General features: G+C 43.8%; 1 protein-coding gene across 4 annotated transcripts in view; it reads left to right on the plus strand.

Moving 5' to 3' along the window:
* Positions 1-24,350, plus strand: part of LOC139539422 (lisH domain-containing protein ARMC9) — a 113,303-nt gene that overhangs the window by 23,152 nt on the left and 65,801 nt on the right. For 3 of the 4 annotated variants that reach the window (XM_071342373.1, XM_071342375.1, XM_071342371.1), the window contains 5 exons: positions 632-667; positions 4,305-4,339; positions 10,506-10,617; positions 11,451-11,540; positions 21,565-21,655. In XM_071342373.1, the coding sequence (XP_071198474.1) occupies positions 632-667; positions 4,305-4,339; positions 10,506-10,617; positions 11,451-11,540; positions 21,565-21,655 (364 nt within the window). The remainder of the gene's footprint in view (positions 1-631; positions 668-4,304; positions 4,340-10,505; positions 10,618-11,450; positions 11,541-21,564; positions 21,656-24,350) is intronic. The other variant, XM_071342372.1, reaches the window with a different exon arrangement.

The following is a 24,350-nucleotide window of genomic DNA, read 5'->3' on the forward strand; positions in this document are numbered from 1 at the left end:
CGCAATATACTATAACTTTATGTAGTATGCTGTACTGATACAGAAGGTTGACGATACCATGTCATTGAGAGGTTTTAATAGAAAAGGGAAAAGTAGTGGGAAAGGTAGTGTACTTTCTACAGTATATTCTCTCCACTTTCTCCTGAGTGAATGACTTCCAATGCATTTCTCTACACCCGCAAATCCGTTGACTCAACCCCCCAAAATGTACTGTACCCACTCTGTCACTCCACTTGTCAACGTGGGGCCTGCGTGGTAGTGTACTGGATGTATCTGCACGACATACACAGGGTACATCACATGTGTGTGTGTTCGCTAAGGTCCACTAGACAATTGTTGTGTTTCCGATGAAAAAGAAAAAACCAGTTTGTCCTATGTTTGGTGGTCTGGCTGATGTGCTCTGATGATACCCTCTGTTCTCATATCATTGACATGGACCTATACAGTACATACAAACCAATAGATCCGTTTCCTCATGTTCAATGTTGTCCGGACCACATTCCTGATGTGCTTCTTCACTTTGGTTTGAACTTGCTTAGTGTATCTGTCAGCTTGTGTGTTTTTTGACTTCTTCAATTCAACTGCTTATTTTTGTGTGTGTGTGTTTCTGTGTGATTGTCTGTCCACGAAGGGATATTACTCTATGAGTCCTTATGATGACGGATATGTAAGTTTTACTGAAGTTTTCATCCATTTTGTTCTGTCGTCCCCCCCCCCCCCCCTTTCCCCTGTCTTGCTCGCGCCTTGCCTTGTCGGTCTATCCCTCCCTCTCTCCACCTCTCCCCTGTACCTTTACATGGCTCCTTGTATTGACCCCGTACTCCAGTGTTTTCTCTACTTCTCATTAGATTTGTTTAATGGGATAGTTTGTCCTTGTTTCGCGTAAGAATGGTTCCCTTTTTGTCTGGTGAGGATGCAGCTTGTTTGGTGATATCCCTCAGGGGTTATAGCCAGCGACTTCATTAAGCATCCACTTGTCCCCCGTCCATAGATTGCCATCATCTCATCCCCCTGTTGGCTATACCGTTAGGAAGGTAAATTGCCACTTGCACGTAATGACAACATCGATCTCAGCCCTCTCTGTTTCTTTTTATACAAGCCCCAACCAATGTTCCCTCAAAACAAATGTTGGCACTGAGCAACAATTCCAGTGCGCGTTTACTGTGAACACTGAGGCTGTACCCACTTTAAGTTCCAGTTTTACTGTGAACACAGTACCCTCTTTAAGTTACAGTTTTACTGTGAACACTGAGGCTGTACCCACTTTAAGTTACAGTTTTACTGTGAACACTGAGGCTGTACCCACTTTAAGTTCCAGTTTTACTGTGAACACAGTACCCTCTTTAAGTTACAGTTTTACTGTGAACACTGAGGCTGTACCCACTTTAAGTTACAGTTTTACTGTGAACACTGAGGCTGTACCCACTTTAAGTTCCAGTTTTACTGTGAACACTGAGGCTGTACCCACTTTAAGTTCCAGTTTTACTGTGAACACTGAGGCTGTACCCACTTTAAGTTCCAGTTTTACTGTGAACACTGAGGCTGTACCCACTTTAAGTTCCAGTTTTACTGTGAACACTGAGGCTGTACCCACTTAAGTTACAGATTTAACTGTGGCCAAGTAGGCTACTGTGGCTATTTGATCATAATGTAGGTCTACCAGAGTGGTCTCCCATAGGATTTTAACATGGAAATAACTGTTCTATCATTCTGCCTACAGTAGCAGCCAATGTGTGGTGTTCAATGTAGGCCTACATTCCATGAGACTTTAAAAACAAACGCGTGTAGGGCTTGACATTAACCTTTTTATCCACTTGTCTTTCATACAAGGGGGTGACTGAATGTTGTTGTGTTGTTTGATGCAAGAAACCACTTTACAAAATAAAATGCATTATTATCCCCATACCATTATTACAGAGAAAGACACATTATGCTACCCTCTGCCTATTGGCTACTTAGTTTATTCAAGCCTGTTTCAAAATACAATACTGCCCATTTAAGACAAAAAAAAATATCTTTACCTGACTCGCTTTTCAAAGATGTCTAGAATTATACACGTTTTGTGCTCTTGTAGGAAGCAATCACTCACCTATTGCTGACTACAAATTATCTATAACTGGGCTAATAACTCACTAACTAGCAAAGGACATTAACAAAATGTGCACATACATGCAGCTCTCGCTTCGATCTCAAAACAAGCGCATCTACCCATGACCACTCATGCTGTAAACACAGTCCAGTTCAAAGTGAATGGTACAGATCCATATATGGCAATGGCCTATTTGCATATAGGCCTACTGCAGCTCTGATTTGGTTATGCCACACCGGTCTGTGTAGAGTATAGAGTACGGGCTGAGTCGTGTGTGTGTCAATACCGTAGAATCCTACTCTGAAGCGTTCTGCCTTCTACAAAATCTTTTGCATAGTTCGTTTTGTCTTGGTGTGTTGCATTGAAAGTGGCTAATATTGTATTGGTTCGATCACAATTGCCACTGTAAAGAGAAACATTGATAGTGTTAACTAACCGGGGAAAACTCCAGAAAGTTGAGTGAAGTTTCATTTCGTGCTTCTCTCCATGGGCTGATATGTCTTGGTCCCAACTGACCTATGAGAATTAAAGAAGAATGATGATACCAGTGCACTTCTTCTTTTAAGCACTTGTCCCATGCCAGAGTGCAAAACAAGATAGGGGAAAGTAGCTGAAAAACATCTAAACTATTTAAAAAGAAAAGGAAATAAAAAAATAAAAAAAGCAGAGATTTGCATAATAGCCTACAGCCGGATCTTACATTTTTAAGCTATTGTTGATTTCCAGTTAGGGTCAACCTCTTCCACAGCCACACAGAGAATTACTTTGTTCTCCGTTGGAATACAACACCATAATTGCGGTATAGTTATCGTAGTCTTCTCCCATTTATTACAGATGGCTCTCAAAGATTTCACTGTGTCTACCTGCCTATGGGGAGAAACTAAAACTCAGACAGTCCACCCAAATACCTGAATTATATTAGGATACAAATATTAAACCTACTTATCAAATAGTAAGTGCAACAATGGCCTATTATGGGTCTTCCCCATTAGGCATAACAAAGGTGGTACGACATTAAAGATGATAAATTGACTGTTTCTGCAATCTGTGTGTGGGAATTTAATTCCACTCTCTGCAATATTATTTTAGATATACCATTAAAAGTTTATTTTATTTTTCATGCTAAAAACAATAACTTTTCGTCAGTCAATGACCTTCATTTTATAAGAATGTACGAGGCCAAAAATAACTCAAATTGGAAATATCGACGAAAATGTATAGTCTTCTTGTCTTTTTGAAAATACTCCTTTCCCATTCTAACTAACCATATTACATGTTCTGGCCTAAAGTCCCTGTCGTCCATTTTCAGTTCGGTTTGGGGCAATTAAACTAACAGAGGCGAATTCATGGGAAAAAGCTAATCTCCTTAACATTCCTATATCTCAATGTCCTCTCTGGTGGAAGTTGCTGCAGGAGACTGGTCACAGTAAATCCTCTGTCAAATGTCACAGGCTGAACATGACATGAACACCTGCCACCACCCCCCCTTCGTGCTTTATGGGAACAGACCATTTTTAGAAAGTAGGATCCAAGACAAGTCTTTCTCCCAATCACGTTCTAGCTACACCGATCACCTTCTCTGACCTTTTCCTCAAGTTAATCATCCAGTTTTGAGGTTGGATTTCAGTTGGAAACACGCTAATTACTACTTTGAGACGTCATCTGAAACCTTAGTTTTGTAGGTCTGTTCCGTCCACAGCTCTCTTACAATACCAGGCCTATAGGAGAGGTGCAGCAATTCTTGAAACACGAAAAGGAATTGGTTGTTGCTCACTTAACACCTCGCCCCCTTTTTTGTGTTCCTCCTTGCTCATTGGATTGGGCAGTGTCCCTGTCACTCATTTGCATGGGCACTGTTGCCATAGGTTACGCCCAGGGATTGTGCATGTGACCAAACCGTAACCTGCACGCATGAACCCCTGCCCGTCCGTTAGCACATTAGTTAACCTAACTTAACCACCGTTGATTTAGGGTGACGGGGGGAAACTTGGGTAAGTATGAGACAGCTGAGCAAGAACGTACCTCTTCTGTTGGATACGAACAACACGATGTTTTGGCATCTTTTCTATGTCAAAAGATGATCGATAAAAACACAAAAAGTGACTCTAAATATGTCAGTAATCTCAGTGTGTGCGGTCACTGGGATGGTGTTGTGGTTGAAATTTAAAATACTACAATTTGCTCTAATACTACAATTTGTCTTTCTCTCTCCCAGGCTTCCTCATTGCTACGAGCGTCTATTGCACCTCAGTAAGTCCCCTCATTGAGTTGTTCTGTGGAACCTGCCGGGGAAAATGGCATATTGAAAAAAGCACTTAATAAATGTTAAAAATGGCACACAGTGTGCAGGAGTCCCAATACATTACCTTAGATTACATTACTTTACATTACCTTAGATTACATTACCTTAGATTACATTACTTTACATTACCTTAGATTACATTACCTTACCTTAGATTACATTACCTTAGATTACATTACCTTACCTTAGATTACATTACCTTACCTTAGATTACATTACCTTACCTTAGATTACATTGGGGCGGCAGGTAGCCTAGTGGTTAGAGCGTTGGACTAGTAACCGGAAGGTTGCAAGATAGAATCCCCGAGCTGATAAGGTAAAAATCTGTCGTTCTGCCCCTGAACAAGGCAGTTAACCCACTGTTCCTAGACCGTCATTGAAAATAAGAATTTGTTCTTAACTGACTTGCCTAGTTAAATAAAGGTAAAATAAAAATATATAACATTACCTTACATTACATTACCTTACCTTACATTACATTACCTTATCTTAGATTACATTACCTTAGGTATACTTCTTAGTTTAATATGGGCTCACTGGTATATTTCATTCCATAAGACATGAACTGATTTACCATCACAGTGAACTGTCCTTAGTTTACTATGACCTGAGATTTACCATCACAGTGAACTGTCCTTAGTTTACTATGACCTGAGATTTACCATCACAGTGAACTGTCCTTAGTTTACTATGACCTGAGATTTACCATCACAGTGAACTGGCAGGTCCTACAGGCCCTAGATTTGTCTCACCTGGACTACTGTGGACTAGGTTCCACAAAGAGGGGCTAAGGAAAATTACTATTGTTCCTGAACGAGGCAGCACGGCTGGCCCTTTGATGTACTCGGAGAGCTAACATCAACAACATGCATGTAAATCTCTCCTGGCTCAAAGTAAAGGAGAGATTGACTTCATCACTACTTGTCTTTGTGAGAGGTATTGACATGTTGAATGCACCGAGGTGTCTGTTTAAACTACTAGCACACAGCTCAGACACCCATTCATACCCCACAAGACATGCCACCAGAGGTCTCTTCATAGTCCCCAAGTCCAGAACAGACTATGGGAGGCACACATTACTACATAGAGCCATGACTACATGGAACTCTGTTCCACATCAAGTAACTGATGCAAGAAGTAGAGTCAGATTTAAAAACACGCCTTATGGAACGGTGGGGATTGTGAAGAGACACACACACAGGCACACATGTACACAGACACACACACAGACACACATGTACACAGACACACACACAGACACACATGTACACAGACACACACACAGACACACATGTACACAGACACACACACAGACACACATGTACACAGACACACACACAGACACACATGTACACAGACACACACACAGACACACATGTACACAGACACACACACAGACACACATGTACACAGACACACACACAGACACACATGTACACAGACACACACACAGACACACATGTACACAGACACACACACAGACACACATGTACACAGACACACACACAGACACACATGTACACAGACACACACACAGACACACATGTACACAGACACACACACAGACACACATGTACACAGACACACACACAGACACACATGTACACAGACACACACACAGACACACATGTACACAGACACACACACAGACACACATGTACACAGACACACACACAGACACACATGTACACAGACACACACACAGACACACATGTACACAGACACACACACAGACACACATGTACACAGACACACACACAGACACACATGTACACAGACACACAGACACAGACACACAGACACAGACACACAGACACAGACACACAGACACACACACAGACACACACACACATGTACACACACAGACACAGACACACATGTACACAGACACACATGTACACACACATGTACACACACATGTACACAGACACAGACACACAGACACACACACAGACACACACACACATGTACACACACAGACACAGACACACATGTACACACACAGACACAGACACACATGTACACACACAGACACACACACACAGGCACAGACACACACACAGGCACACATGTACACAGACACACACACAGACACACATGTACACAGACACACACACAGACACACATGTACACAGACACACACACAGACACACATGTACACAGACACACACACAGACACACATGTACACAGACACACACACAGACACACATGTACACAGACACACACACAGACACACATGTACACAGACACACACACAGACACACATGTACACAGACACACACACAGACACACATGTACACAGACACACACACAGACACACATGTACACAGACACACACACAGACACACATGTACACAGACACACACACAGACACACATGTACACAGACACACACACAGACACACATGTACACAGACACACACACAGACACACATGTACACAGACACACACACAGACACACATGTACACAGACACACACACAGACACACATGTACACAGACACACACACAGACACACATGTACACAGACACACACACAGACACACATGTACACAGACACACACACAGACACACATGTACACAGACACACACACAGACACACATGTACACAGACACACACACAGACACACATGTACACAGACACACATGTACACAGACACACACACAGACACACATGTACACAGACACACAGACACAGACACACAGACACAGACACACACACAGACACACACACACATGTACACACACAGACACAGACACACATGTACACAGACACACATGTACACACACATGTACACACACATGTACACAGACACAGACACACACACAGACACACACACACATGTACACACACAGACACAGACACACATGTACACACACAGACACAGACACACATGTACACACACAGACACACACACACAGGCACAGACACACACACAGGCACACATGTACACAGACACACACACAGACACACATGTACACAGACACACACACAGACACACATGTACACAGACACACACACAGACACACATGTACACAGACACACACACAGACACACATGTACACAGACACACAGACACAGACACACAGACACACACACAGACACACACACACATGTACACACACAGACACAGACACACATGTACACAGACACACATGTACACACACATGTACACAGACACAGACACACACACAGACACACACACACATGTACACACACAGACACAGACACACATGTACACACACAGACACAGACACACAGGCACAGACACACAGGCACAGACACACATGCACAGACACACAGGCACAGACACACAGGCACAGACACACAGGCACAGACACACACACAGACACACAGGCACAGACACACAGGCACAGACACACACACAGACACACAGACACACACACAGGCACAGACACACAGGCACAGACACACAGGCACAGACACACACACAGGCACAGACACACACACAGGCACAGACACACACACACATGTACACACACAGGCACAGACACACGTGTACACACACAGACACACGTGTACACACACAGACACACGCGTACACACACAGGCACAGACACACATGTACACACACAGGCACAGACACAGACACACGTGTACACACACAGGCACAGACACACGTGTACACACACAGGCACAGACACACGTGTACACACACATGCACAGACACACGTGTACACACACAGACACACGTGTACACACACAGACACACGCGTACACACACAGGCACAGACACACATGTACACACACAGGCACAGACACAGACACACGTGTACACACACAGGCACAGACACACGTGTACACACACAGGCACAGACACACGTGTACACACACATGCACAGACACACGTGTACACACACAGACACACGTGTACACACACAGACACACGCGTACACACACAGGCACAGACACACATGTACACACACAGGCACAGACACACGTGTACACACACAGGCACAGACACGCGCGTACACACACACACGATAACATACTGTATACACTGTACACACGTGGATGTTGTGTTGTAGATACACTATATATACAAAAGTATGTGGACACCCCTTCGAATTAGTGGATTCGGGCTATTTCAGCCACACCCGTTGCTGACAGGTGTATAAAATTGAGCACACCGCCATGCAATCTCCATAGACAAACATTAGCAGGAGGATGGCCTTCCTGAAGAGCTCAATGATTTTCAACGTGGCACCGTCATAGGATGACACCTTTCCAACAAGTCAGTTCGTCAAATTTCTGCCCTGCTAGAGCTGCCCCCGGTCAACTATAAGTGCTATTATTGTGAAGTGGAAAAGTCGAGGAGCAACAACGGCTCAGCCGCGAAGTGGTAGGCCACACACGCTCACAGAACGGACCGCCAAGTGCTGAAGCGGGTAAAAAATAGTCTGTCCTCGGTTGCAACACTCACTACCGAATTCCAAACTGCATCTGGAAGTAACATCAGCACCAATAATTGTTCATCGGGAGCTTAATGAAATAAGTTTCCATGGCCAAACAGCCACACACAAGCCTAAGATCACCATGCGCAATGCCAAGCGTCGGCTGGAGTGGTGTAAAGCTCGCCGCCATTGGACTCAAGAACAGTGGAAATTAGTTCTGTGGAGTGATGAATGACGCTTCACCATCTTGCAGTCCGACAGACAAATCTGGGTCTGGTGAATGTGAGGAGAACGCTACCTGCCCGCATAAATAGTGACAACTGTAAAGTTTGGTGGAGGAGGAATAATGGTCTGGGGCTGTTTTTCATGGCCCCTTTGTTCCAGTGAAGGGAAATCTTAACACTACAGCATACAATGCCATTCTAGATTATTTTGTGCTTCCAACTTTGTGACAACAGTTTGGGAAGGCCCTTTCCTGTTTCAGCATGACAATGCCCGCATGCACAAATCGAGGTTCACACAGAAATGGTTTGTCGAGGTCGGTGTCGAAGAACTTTACTGGCCTGCACAAAGCCCTGATCTCAACCCCATCGAACACCTTTGTGATGAATTGGAACGCAGACTGCGAGCCAGGCCTAATCGCCCAACATCAGTGTCCGACCTCACTAATGCTCTTGTGGCTGAATGTAAGCAAGTCCCCCACAGCAATGTTCCAACATCTAGTGGAAAGCCTTCCCAGAAGAGTGGAGGCTGTTATAGCAGCAAAGTGGGGACCAACGCCATATTAATGCCCATGACTTTGTAGTGAGATGTTTGACGAGCAGGTGTCCACATACTTTTGGTCATGTAGTGGCCTGAGGGAACGTACTGAATGTGTTGTGAATTCTGTTAGGTAATGTAATGCAATGTTTTTAATTGTATACAACTGCTTTAATGTTGCTTAACCCCAGGAAGAGTAGCTGCTGCCTTGGCAGGAACTAATGGGGATCCATAATAAACCCCCAGGAAGAGTAGCTGCTGCCTAGGCAGGAACTAATGGGGATCCATAATAAACCCCATGAAGAGTAGCTGCTGCCTTGGCAGAACTAATGGGGATCCATAATAAACCCCAGGAAGAGTAGCTGCTGCCTTGGCAGGAACTAATGGAGATCCATAATAAAACCCAGGAAGAGTAGCTGCTGCCTTGACAGGAACTAATGGGGATCCATAATAAACCCCAGGAAGAGTAGCTGCTGCCTTGGCAGGAACTAATGGGGATCCATAATAAACACCAGGAAGAGTAGCTGCTGCCTTGGCAGGAACTAACGGGGATCCATAATAAACCCCAGGAAGAGTAGCTGCTGCCTTGACAGGAACTAATGGGGATCCATAATAAACCCCAGGAAGAGTAGCTGCTGCCTTGGCAGGAACTAATGGGGATCCATAATAAACACCAGGAAGAGTAGCTGCTGCCTTGACAGGAACTAATGGGGATCCATAATAAACCCCAGGAAGAGTAGCTGCTGCCTTGGCAGGAACTAATGGGGATCCATAATAAACCCCAGGAAGAGTAGCTGCTGCCTTGGCAGGAACTAACGGGGATCCATAATAAACCCCAGGAAGAGTAGCTGCTGCCTTGGCAAGAACTAATGGGGATCCATAATAAATACAAACTAGAGCAGATAGTTTGTGAAAAACACCCACCATCTCCCCTATACAGGAGGCCTAAGGAGGTGCCGCTGCTGCCCTCTCTGGACTATGACAAGCTGAAGAGAGACTTGCTTTTGGGATCAGACAGACTCAAGGCCCTGCTGCTCCAGGCCCTGTGCTGGGTCAGTCAGACAGCCTAGACATTCCCAGGCCTACTGCTACTGCTCTGTCTCCATGTCTCTCTATGTCTCTGTCTCTCTGTCTCTTTGTCTCTGTCTCTATGTGTCTCTTTGTCTCTGTCTCTTTGTCTCTATGTCTCTGTCTCTATGTGTCTCTGTCACTTTGTGTCTCTGTTTCTATGTCTCTGTCTCTTTGTCTCTGTCTCTGTGTGTCTCTATGTCTCTGTTTCTATGTGTCTCTGTCTCTATGTGTTTCTGTCTCTATGTCTCTGTCTCTTTGTCTCTGTCTCTATGTGTCTCTGTCTCTATGTGTTTCTGTCTCTTTGTCTCTGTCTCTGTGTGTCTCTATGTCTCTGTCTCTATGTCTCTGTCTCTATGTGTCTCTGTCTCTATGTCTCTGTCACTTTGTGTCTCTGTCTCTCTGTTTCTGTCTCTATGTGTCTCTGTTTCTATGTCTCTGTCTCTATGACTCTGTCTCTATGTGTCTCTGTTTCTATGTCTCTTTGTCTCTGTCTCTTTGCCTCTGTCTCTTTGTCTCTGTCTCTATGTGTCTCTGTCTCTATGTGTCTGTGTCTCTATGTGTCTCTGTCTCTCGGTCTTTGTGTCTCTCCGCCTCTCTTTCTCTGTGTCTCCCTTTCACTCTGTGTCTCTCTCTCTCTCTGTGCCTGTCTGTCTCTGTGCCTTGATGTCTCTCTGTCTATGTGTCTCTCTGCCTCTGTGTCTCTAGGTCTCTGTGCCTGTCTGCCAGTCTGTCTGCCTACCTGCCTGTCTTTCTGTCTGTTTGCCAGTCTGTCTGCCTGTCTATGTCATCACCTTGTGTGTTCTCCTATCCCCAGAGACTGACCCGTTCTCTCCAAGGTGAGCAGAGGGACACGGTACTGCAGGCCTACGTCAGCAACGACCTCCTGGATCACAGCACCAGACAGGTGGGTTAACATTAGAAGCCTTCTCCCTAAGTTTGTGTTATTCACTGCTTTAGCACACTCCGCCAACCCGGATGTCCTAGCCGTGTCTGAATCCTGGCTTAGGAAGGCCACCAAAAATCCTGAAATTTCCATCCCTAACTATAACATTTTCCAACAAGATATAACTGCCAAAGGGGGCGGAGTTAGCCTGCAGAGTTCTGTCATACTATCCAGGTCTGTGCCCAAACAATTCGAGCATCTACTTTTAAAAATCCACCTTTCCAGAAACAAGTCTCTCGCTATTGCCGCTTGTTATAGACCCCCCTCGGCCCCCAGTTATGCCCTGGACACCATATGTGAATTGATCGCACCCCACCTATCTTCAGAGTTCGTTCTGCTAGGTGACCTGAACTGGGACATGCTTAACACCCCGGCCGTTCTACAATCTAAGCCAGATGCCCTCAATCTCACACAAATCATCAAGGAACCTACCAGGTACAACCCAAAATCCGTAACCATGGGCACCCTCTTAGATATCATCCTGACCAACCTGCCCTCTAAATACACCTCTGCTGTCTTCAACCAGGATCTCAGCGATCACTGCCTTATTGCCTGCGTGCGTACTGGGTCCGCGGTCAAACGACCACCCCTCATCACTGTCAAACGCTCCCTAAAACACCTCAGCAAGCAGGCCTTTCTAATCGACCTGGCCCGGGTATCCTGGAAGGATATTGACCTCATCCCGTCAGTAGAGGATGCCTGGTTGCTCTTCAAAAGCTCTTTCCTCTCCATCTTAAATAAGCATGCCCCATTCAAAAACTTTAGCACTAAGAACAGATAAAGCCCTTGGTTCACCCCAAACTTGACTGCTCTTGACCAGCACAAAAACATCCTGTGGCGTTCTGCATTAGCATCGAATAGCCCCTGCGATATGCAACTTTTTAGGGAAGTCAGGAACCAATATACTCAATTAGGAAAGCTAAGGCTAGCTTTTTCACACAGAAATTTGCTTCCTGTAGCACTAATTCCAAAAAGTTTTGGGACACAGTAAAGTCCATGGAGAATAAGAGCACCTCCTCTCAGCTACCCACTGCACTGAGGATAGGAAACACTGTCACCACGATAAATCTACGATATTCGATCATTTAAATAAGCATTTTTCCACGGCTGGCCATGCTTTCCACCTGGCTACCCCTACCCTGGCCAACATCTCAGCACCCCCCACAGCAACTTGCACAACCCCCCCCCCCCCCCCCCACACACGTCTCCTTCATCCAAATCCAGATAGCTGATGTTCTGAAAGAACTGCAAAATCTGGATCCCTACAAATCAGCCGGGCTAGACAATCTAGACCCTCTCTTTCCAAAATGATCTGCCGAAATTGTTGCAACTCCTATTACTAGCCTGTTCAACCTCTCTTTCGTGTCGTCTGAGATCCCCAAAGATGTGAAAGCTGCCGCGGTCATCCCCTTCTTCAAAGGGGGAGACATTCTAGACCCAAACTGTTATAGACCTATATCCATCCTGCCCTGCCTTTCTAAAATCTTCGAAAACCAAGTTAATAAACAGATCACCAACCATTTCGAATCCCACCGTACCTTCTCCGCTGTGCAATCCGATTTCCGAGCTGGTCATGGGTGCACCTCAGCTACGTTCAAGGTCCTAAACGATATGATAACCGCCATCAATTAAAGACAGTACTGTGCAGCCGTCTTCATCGACCTGGCCAAGGCTTTTGACTCTGTCAATCACCCCATTCTTATCGGCAGACTCAACAGCCTTGGTTTCTCAAATGACTGCCTCGCCTGGTTCACCAACTACTTCTCAGATAGAGTTCAGTGTGTCAAATCGGAGAGCCTGTTGTTCGGACCTCTGGCAGTCTCTATGGGGGTGCCACAGGGTTCAATTCTTGGGCCGACTCTCTTCTCTGTATACATCAATGATGTCTCTCTTGCTGCTGGTGATTCTCTGATCCACCTCTACGCAGACGACACCATTCTGTATACATCTGGCCCTTCTTTGGACACTGTGCTAACTAATCTCCAAACGAGCTTCAACGCCGTACAACACTCCTTCCGTGGCCTCCAACTGCTTTTAAATGCTAGTAAAACTAAGTGCATGCTCTTCAACCGATTGCTGCCCACACCCGCCCGCCCGACTAGCATCACTACTCTGGACGGTTCTGACCTAGAATATGTGGACAACTACAAATACCTAGGTGTCTGGTTAGACTGTAAACTCTCCTTCCAGACTCACATTAAGCATCTCCAATCCAAAATTAAATCTAGAATCAGCTTCCTATTTCGCAACAAAGCCTCCTTCACTCATGCCGCCAAACCCTCGTAAAACTGACTATCCTACCGATCCTTGACTTGGCAATGTCATTTACAAAATAGCCCCCAACACTCTACTCAGCAAACTGGATGTAGTCTATCACATTGCCATCCATTTTATCACCAAAGCCCCATATACTACCCACCACTGCAACCTGTATGCTCTCGTTGGCTGGCCCTCGCTTCATATTCGTTGTCAAACCCACTGGCTCCAGGTCATCTATAAGTCTTTGCTAGGTAAAGCCCCGCCTTATCTCAGCTCACTGGTCACCATAGCAACACTCACCCGTAGGACACGCTCCAGCAGGTATATTGCACTGGTCATCCCCAAAGCCAACACTTACTTTGGCCTCCTTTCCTTCCAGTTCTCTGCTGCCAATGACTGGAACGAATTGTAAAAATCTCTGAAGCTGGAGTCTTATATCTCCCTCTCTAACTTTAAGCATCAGCTGTCAGAGCAGCTTACTGATCCCTGTACCTGTACACAGACAATCTGTAAATAGCACACCCAACTACCTCATCCCCATATTATTACTTACCCTCTTGCTCTTTTACACCCCAGTATCTTTACTTGCACATCATCATCTGCACATCTATCACTCCAGTATTAATGCTAAATTGTAATTATTTTCACCTCTAGGGCCTATTTATTGCCTTACCTCCCTACTCTTCTACATTTGCACACACTGTACATAGATTTTTCTATTTTTCTTTTGTGTTATTGACAGTACGTTTGTTTATGTGTAACTCTGTGTTGTTGTTTTTGGTCGCACTGCTTTGCTTTATTCTTGACCGGTCGCAGTTGTAAATGAGAACTTGTTCTCAACTAGCCTACCTGGTTAAATAAAGATGAAATAAATAATACAATTAAAACAGGCAGGGTGGTGTAGGGTGAAGTTGCCCCTTGACACTGATCTTGGGGCAGTTTAGCATTTTTCCCAATAATGGTTCATGTTAGGATTGGCAGATGGAGAAGCTGATCCTAGATCTGTACCTAACTTCAGCTCAGGCACTTACAGGGTGGCATTATGTTCTGGTACAACCATGAGGTAACCATTAGACATATTATCTGATGAAACCATAGGGGCTTGGTCACGATTCTCTCCTCCCCAAAGTGGGCACTCGTTCACTTCCCCTTAAGGATGTGAAGCGTTGCTAAGGGCACTCTTCAGAGAGAAGAGAGAAGAATCTGAATTAGGCCTTTTTGTTTCATTTAATGGGGATCTCTTGAATGGCTAAAGAGTCAACTCACAGGCTTTCACAGGTTCTAAATGTTGGGATGGTTTCATATTGGAAATGGTGGTAGGTCATGACCTCTTTTGGTAAGGCCAAAGTTCATCAGCCTCTCTCAAGTAGGCTAGATACCACATTTAATTTGACAGTAGTAATGTGCCGGTTTAAAATGCCTCTAACACACACACACGCAGGCGCTCTCTCTCTCTCTCTCTCTCTCTCTCTCTCTCTCTCTCTCTCTCTCTCTCTCTCTCTCTCTCTCTCTCTCTCTCTCTCTCTCTCTCTCTCTCTCTCTCTCTCTCTCTCTCTCTCTCTCTCTCTCTACCTCTCTCTCTACCTCTCTCTACCTCTCTCTACCTCTCTCTACCTCTCTCTCTCTCTACCTCTCTCTCTCTACCTCTCTCTCTCTACCTCTCTCTCACTACCTCTCTCTCTCTCTCTCTCTCTCTCCTGGTAAGAAAGACAATCAATTGAACATGTGAACATCTCACTGTCTTCAGTAAACATGCTATCTTAATCTCATTATTTTAACCTTTTACGAAACATCCTCTACCTCCAATTCAGTGCTAGTAGTACAGTTTTTCTCCTGGCTTCTAGAATTACCACAATAGGGAAGGAGGGCCCCTGTATAATTGGTCCTACGATTCACTGGTTCACTAGAAGATTGTTTGCCCCGAGAGTAAGGAGAAGCATCTTTGTAACGATGTTTGTTTTTGTTTTTTGCAACAACAACTGTAACTGCCAACTACAGGAGGATTCATGAGCCCACTCTCAATGAGTGTAGACAGCCTGCTGCTGTCGCTCTGCTAATCGTCAGATGGGGGGAGGAGAGGAGGTAGGGTGCCCACGTGGGTAACTGGGGGGCCCTGCCTTGATTGAGTTATTAAAACAATAATATTTTTTAAACGGCGTAATAAATACATTTGACTGGTCAATTGTGTGAGTCAGGGGCTGGGCACAAGAGGCAAAAACACTACAAAAAATACAATTACGTTCATTTTTTGTAATTTTTTATTATCCAACCACAGGAGCCCGCTCTCAATGTTCATAATACACCGGAGAGAATAATTTTTGCCACAGACGGACAATAGTTATTTTTTAAAATAACTGTGGATTAAATTTGATCACAAGTTCATACAGCTAACTGCCCAAATAAAGGAAACACCAACATAAAGTGTCTTAATAGGGTGTTGGGCCGCCACCAGCAGCCAGAACAACTTCAATACACCTTAGATTCTACAAGTGGACCTAAACCATACCAGGAAAATGAACCCCACACACCATAACATAAACTTTGTATCCCTCATTTACTCAAATGTTTTCTTTGTTTTGGCAGTTACCGGTATGCCTACAGTCGACAAGGCCGCAATTTGGGCAGCATGCGTGCCTAATATAGAACAGCTTGTTCTGTTGTGGCCATAGACATATAATACATAGAAGGTATTTGGAACCTCTTACCCTGGCAATTTGACTGTAAACTCATGGGTAAACTAGCAATGGCTGCCAGTCCTGACTTGAACAGGATCTGCCATCTATGGATTATATGTCGTTGGTTGGTAGTGTAACCGATGTGAAATGGCTAGCTAGGTAGCGGTGGTGCGCGCTAGCAGCCTTTCAGTTGTTGATATGTGCAGAGGGTCCCTGGTTCGCGCCCGGGTCGGGGCGAGGGGACGGTCTAAAGTTATACTGTTACAGTAGCAGCTGTCTGTTTGCCTTTTGCAGATTTCTAAATACATTTGCAGGAAAAAAGTACCGTTTGGAAAAGAGAAGACTAATCTGTCTGTAGAAACAATAGAAACAACTCCCAATGTTGAGCGAACAGCAGCACTGCTTTTCAAAGTAGCTCGTCTTGAGACAGGCTATTGCCAAGACGAGCGCATCGGCCATCAGCATGAGTAGTAGCCTATGGCTTCATCTTCATCATTGAGTGAGTCAGTGTGCCACTGGAAATGTTACTTAGTAGCCTACTGTAGCCTATAATTACATATATACAATACCAGTCAAAAGTTTGGGCACACCTACTCATTCAAGGGTTTTTCTTTATTTTTACTATTTTCTACATTTGTAGAATAATAGTGAAGACATGAAAACTATGAAATAACACATATGGAATCATGTACTAAACCAAACAAATATATTTTAGATTCTTCAAAGTAGCTACATTTTGCATTGATGACAGCTTTGCACACTCTTGGTATTCTCTCAACAGCTTCCCCTGGAATGCTTTTCCAACAGTCTTGAAGGAGTTCCCACATATTCTGAGCACTTGTTGGCTTCTTTTCCTTCACTCTGTGGTCCAACTCATCCCAAACCATCTCAATTGGGTTGAGGTCAGGTGATTGTGGGGGGCCAGGTCATCTGATGCAGCACTCCATCACTCTCCTTCTTGGTCAAATAGCCCTTACACAGCCTGGAGGTTTTCAGTCATTTTCCTGTTGAAAAACAAATGTTTGTCCCACTAAGCGCAAAGCAGATGGGGTGGCGGATAGCTGCAGAATGCTGTGGTAGCCATGCTGGTTAAGTGTGCCTTGAATTCTAAATAAATCACTGACAGTGTCACCAGCAAAGCACCCCCAGACCATCACACCTCCTTCTCCATTCTTCATGTTGGGAACCACACATACAGAGATCATCCGTTCACCTACTCTGCGCCTCACAAAGACACGGCGGTTGGAACCAAAAATCTTACATTTGCACTTATCAGACCAAAGGACAGATTTCCACCGGTCTAATGTCGATTGATCGTTTTTCTTGGCCCAAGCAAGTCTCTTCTTCTTATTGGTGTCTTTTAGTAGTTTAGTAGTTTTTCTTTGCAGCAATTTGACCATGAAGGCCTGATTCACGTAGTCTCTTCTGAACAGTTGATGTTGAGATGTGTCTGTTACTTGAACTCTGTGAAGCATTTATTTGGGTTGCAATCTGAGGTGCAGTTAACTGTAATGAATTTAGGTAACTCCGGGTCTTCCTTTCCTGTGGCGTTCCTCATGAGAGCCAGTTTCATCATAGCGCTTGATGGTTTTTGCGACTGCACTTGAAGAAACTTTCAAAGTTCTTGAAATTTTCCCTATTGACTGACCTTCATGTCTTAAAAGTAATGATGGACTGTCGTTTTCTTTGCTTATTTGAGCTGTTCTTGCCCTCTGCTACTCGCCCAAGCCTTCCCCATTTCTCTTTCTCCCAAATACAGTCAGCTGATGTTCTAAATGAGCTGCAAAATCTGGACCCTTACAAATCAGCCGGGCTAGATAATCTGGACCCTTTCTTTCTAAAACTATCTGCTGAAATTGTTGCCACCCCTATTACTAGCCTCTTCAACCTCTCTTTCGTGTCGTCTGAGATCCCCAAAGATTGGAAAGCAGCTGCGGTTATCCCCCTCTTCAAAGGGGGGGACACCCTTGACCCTAACTGCTACAGACCTATATCTATCCTACCCTGCCTTTCTAAGGTCTTCGAAAGCCAAGTCAACAAACAGATTACCGACCATTTCGAATCCCACCACACCTTCTCCGCAATGCAATCTGGTTTCAGAGCTGGTCATGGGTGCACCTCAGCCACGCTCAAGGTCATAAACGATATCGTAACCGCCATCGATAGGAAACAATACTGTGCAGCCGTATTCATTGACCTGGCCAAGGCCTTTGACTCTGTCAATCACCACATCCTCATTGGCAGACTCGACAGCCTTGGTTTCTCTAATGATTGCCTCGCCTGGTTCACCAACTACTTCTCTGATCGAGTTCAGTGTGTCAAATCGGAGGGTCTGTTGTCCGGGCCTCTGGCAGTCTCTATGGGGGTGCCACAGGGTTCAATTCTTGGACCGACTCTCTTCTCTGTTTACATCAATGATGTCGCTCTTGCTGCTGGTGATTCTCTGATCCACCTCTACGCAGACGACACTATTCTGTATACTTCTGGCCCTTCTTTTGACACTGTGTTAACAACCCTCCAGGCGAGCTTCAATGCCATACAACTCTCCTTCCGTGGCCTCCAACTGCTCTTAAATACAAGTAAAACCAAATGCATGCTCTTCAACCGATCACTGCCTGCTCCTGCCCGCCTGTCCAACATCACTACTTTGGACGGCTCTGACTTAGAATATGTGAACACCTACAAATACCTAGGTGTCTGGTTAGACTGTAAACTCTCCTTCCAGACTCACATCAAACATCTCCAATCCAAAGTCAAATCTAAAATTGGCTTCCTATTCCGCAACAAAGCATCCTTTACTCATGCTGCCAAACATACCCTTGTAAAACTGACCATCCTACCAATCCTCGACTTCGGTGATGTCATTTACAAAATAGCCTCCAAAACCCTACTCAATAAATTGGATGCAGTCTATCACAGTGCCATCCGTTTTGTCACCAAAGCCCCATATACTACCCACCACTGCGACCTGTACACTCTCGTTGGCTGGCCCTCGCTTCATACTCGTCGCCAAACCCACTGGTTCCAGGTCATCTACAAGACCCTGCTAGGTAAAGTCCCCCCTTATCTCAGCTCGCTGGTCACCATAGCAGCACCTACCTGTAGCACGCGCTCCAGCAGGTATATCTCTCTAGTCACCCCCAAAACCAATTCTTCCTTTGGACGCCTCTCCTTCCAGTTCTCTGCTGCCAATGACTGGAACGAACTACAAAAATCTCTGAAACTGGAAACACCTATCTCCCTCACTAGCTTTAAGCACCAGCTGTCAGAGCAGCTCATAGATTACTGCACCTGTACATAACCCATCTACAATTTAGCCCAAACAACTACCTCTTTACCTACTGTATTTATTTATTAATTTATTTTGCTCCTTTGCACCCCATTATTTCTGTCTCTACTTTGCACTTTCTTCCACTGCAAACCAACCATTCCATTGTTTTATTTTTATTTTTTAATTTTTTTATTTTTTTATTTATTTTATTTTTAGTTTTTATTTTACTTGCTGTGTTGTACTCACTTCGCCTCCATGGCCTTTTATATTTTTATTTATTTATACATATATTTGTTTGCCTTCACCTCCCTTATCTCACCTCACTTGCTCACATTGTATATAGACTTATTTTTTTTTTTTTTCACTGTATTATTGACTATATGTTTGTTTTACTCCATGTGTAACTATGTGTTGTTGTATGTGTCGAACTGCTTTGCTTTATCTTGGCCAGGTCGCAATTGTAAATGAGAACGTGTTCTCAATTTGCCTACCTGGTTAAATAAAGGTTAAATAAAAAAATAAAAAAATAATAATAATAATATGGACTTGTTTTTTTACCAAATAGGGCTATCTTCTGTATACCATCCCTACCTTGTCGCAACACAACTGATTGGTTCAAATTCATTAAGAAGGAAAGAAATTCCAGAAATAAACTTTTAACAAGGCACACCTGTTAATTGAAATGCATTCCAGGTGACTTCCTCATGAAGCTGGTTGAGAGAATGCCAAGAATGTGCAAAGCTGTCATCAAGGCAAAGGGTGACTACTTTGAAGAATCTAAAATATATTTTGATTTGTTTAACACATTTTCCATTACTAAATTATTCCATATGTGTTATTTCATAGTTTTGATGTCTTCGCTATTTTTCTACAATGTAGAAAATAGTCAAAAATAAAGAAACACCCTTGAATGAGTAGGTGTGTCCAAACTTTTGACTGGTACGGTATGTACCATATGTTTATATGAACAATATTAGGAGGCAATATACAATCTGTCACTTCATTAGCCTGAGCTATTGTTTGTTTTGAATTCAAATTGATCTCAGTTTGTCAGTGTCAGTTGTAGCCTCTCGCTTATTGGTACCGTTATTTCCTTAGAATTATTATTATAATCTTTTTTTTTTTTTTTTACCACAAAGATTGCAATTTTTCCAATCGCTATAATGGGTGATCCTGTTTTCTGTCAACAATGCCTGCAGTACTGCAGTTGACCTTTTAACTTCCATTGCTTCAATGAGAAGGGGGAGGTGGTTCTCCCCTGGCCTGCTCCGATGTCATGTGATGAGGGTTGTTTTGTGCGGTGGCTGGCTTGAGACTTTGGCTCGTATCTTTTGAGAGATTATTTGACTTTGATAGTTTTAAATTGTCTTCATTGATTACAATGAGCATGGCCAAATGTTGGCCAACCAAGCACTTTCATTGTTCATATAGATCAAATGAATTCGTTTTTCCATTGTGACTAGTGAAGATTGAATTTTGTATATAAAAATATATACAACTGAAATCCTGGATAGATACCAGACCAAAAATCTATGTTTTCACACCACATACAACTGAATTTGCGGGTTTTACGCACCAGCCAAGCTTCTGGGAGAGCGCGATGGTTCTCTTTTGCCAACCAGATACAACCCCACAGTGTTTTCTTGAATTGACTAAGGGAAATTGATTCAACAATAGATGTTAGACTATGTACAGTAACGTGCATTTGAAACAGTTCATTGTCCGTTATACTGGACAGTGGCTTTCCCATAAAACATCTGCGTTGGAATATGTTTTGCAGAAATCTGTGCTCCTCTTGATGAGGTCGAAGAACGAGATGGTCAGGCAGTACATGGCTCGTCTCATCAATGCTTTCGCTTCCCTCGCAGAGGGTAAGTCATATGTTATTTAATGTGTTGTAGTATACAGTCCCTTCAGAAAGTATTCACACCCCTTGACTTTTTCAAAATTGTGTTTTTACAGCCTGAATTTAAAATGGATTTAATTCAGATTGTGTGTCACTGATCTAAAGACAATGCCCCATAATGTCAAAGTGGAATTTTGTTTATATAATTTTTTTTGCAATTAACTCGAAATGAAAAGCTGAAATGTCTTGTGTCAATAAGTATTCAACCTCTTTATTATGGCAAGGGTTTTCAACATCTCGTAAAGAAGGGCACCAATTAGATGGATGGTGTTAAGAGCGAGATGGGAGGGGTTGAATGGAGCTGAAGGGTGGGACTAATAACCACAAGATAACCAATGTAAAACATATAGGTGTCTGTAAAATGTATATAGGTTCAGAAATGTTGTGAAATAGCATAGTTACAAATAGAAATCAAACTGGATGGACATCAGAAATAGAAGGCCAGCACTAAAAACAAAGAAAATATAACTATTGTAAAATAGATTGTGTCTATAAAATGTGTATAGTATGTATAAACTGAAGGTAGAAGCCTAAGTGTTATTTTTTATTAGTTTACTCCAATTAGGGGAGGGGTGGTAGGGTTTGCAGGGAATAATAAAGGTATATTCTTAAAAGAAAGTGTGTATATGTGTGTGTATGTATATGTATGTATATGTATAAAAAGAAAGGGAACACTAAAATAACACATCCTAGATCTGAATGAATGAAATATTCTTATTAAATACTTTTTTCTTTACATAGTTGAATGTGCTGACAACAAAATCACACAAAAATTATCAATGGAAATCAAATTTATCAACCCATGGAGGTCTGGATTTGGAGTCACACTCAAAATTAAAGTGGAAAACCACACTACAGGCTGATCCAACTTTGATGTAATGTCCTTAAAACAAGTCAAAATGAGGCTCAGTAGTGTGTGTGGCCTCCACGTGCCTGTATGACCTCCCTACAACGCCTGGGCATGCTCCTGATGAGGTGGCGGATGGTCTCCTGAGGAATCTCCTCCCAGACCTGGACAAAAGCATCCGCCAACTCCTGGACAGTCTGTGGTGCAACGTGGCGTTGGTGGATGGAGCGAGACATGATGTCCCAGATGTGCTCAATTGGATTCAGATCTGGGGAACGGGCGGGCCAGTCCATAGCATCAATGCCTTCCTCTTGCTGGAACTGCTGACACACTCCAGCCACATGAGGTCTAGCATTGTCTTGCATTAGGAGGAACCCAGGGCCAACCGCACCAGCATATGGTCTCACAAGGGGTCTGAGGATCTCATCTTGGTACCTAATGGCAATCAGGCTACCTCTGGCGAGCACATGGAGGGCTGTGCGGCCCCCCAAAGAAATGCCACCCCACACCATGACTGACCCACCGCCAAACCGGTCATGCTGGAGGATGTTGCAGGCAGCAGAACGTTCTCCACGGCGTCTCCAGACTCTGTCACGTCTGTCACGTGCTCATGTGCTCAGTGTGAACCTGCTTTCATCTGTGAAGAGCACAGGGCGCAAGTGGCGAATTTGCCAATCTTGGTGTTCTCTGGCAAATGCCAAACGTCCTGCACGGTGTTGGGCTGTAAGCACAACCCCCACCTGTGGACGTCGGGCCCTCATACCACCCTCATGGAGTCTGTTTCTGACCGTTTGAGCAGACACATGCACATTTGTGGCCTGCTGGAGGTCATTTTGCAGGGCTCTGGCAGTGCTCCTCCTTGCACAAAGGCGGAGGTAGCGGTCCTGCTGCTGGGTTGTTGCCCTCCTACGGCCTCCTCCACGTCTCCTGATGTACTGGCCTGTCTCCTGGTAGCGCCTCCATGCTCTGGATACTACGCTGACAGACACAGCAAACCTTCTTGCCACAGCTCGCATTGATGTGCCATCCTGGATGAGCTGCACTACCTGAGCACCGCCAGCATTCAAAAGTGACCAAAACATCAGCCAGGAAGCATAGGAACTGAGAAGTGGTCTGTGGTCACCACCTGCAGAACCACTCCTTTATTGGGGGTGTCTTGCTAATTGCCTATAATTTCCACCTGTTGTCTATTCCATTTGCACAAAAGCATTTGAAATTTATTGTCAATCAGTGTTGTTTCCTAAGTGGACAGTTTGATTTCACAGAAGTGTGATTGACTTGGAGTTACATTGTGTTGTTTAAGTGTTCCCTTTATTTTTTTGAGCAGTGTATATATTATATATGTGTATATACAGTGGGGAGAACAAGTATTTGATACACTGCCGATATTGCAGGTTTTCCTACTTACAAAGCATGTAGAGGTCTGTAATTTTTATCATAGGTACACTTCAACTGTGAAAGACGGAAACTAAAACAAAAATCCAGAAAATCACATTGTATGATTTTTAAGTAATTAATTTGCATTTTATTGCATGACGTATATATTATACAGTGGGGAGAACAAGTATTTGATACACTGCCGATTTTGCAGGTTTTCCTACTTACAAAGCATGTAGAGGTCTGTAATTTTTATGAGAGACGGAATCTAAAACAAAAATCCAGAAAATCACATTGTATGATTTTTAAGTAATTAATTTGCATTTTATTGCATGACATACGTATTTGATACATCAGAAAAGCAGAACTTAATATTTGTTACAGAAACCTTTGTTTGCAATTACAGAGATCATACGTTTCCTGTAGTTCTTGACTA

Source organism: Salvelinus alpinus, chromosome 15 (assembly GCF_045679555.1).
Source record: "Salvelinus alpinus chromosome 15, SLU_Salpinus.1, whole genome shotgun sequence".
Lineage (NCBI taxonomy): Eukaryota > Metazoa > Chordata > Actinopteri > Salmoniformes > Salmonidae > Salvelinus > Salvelinus alpinus.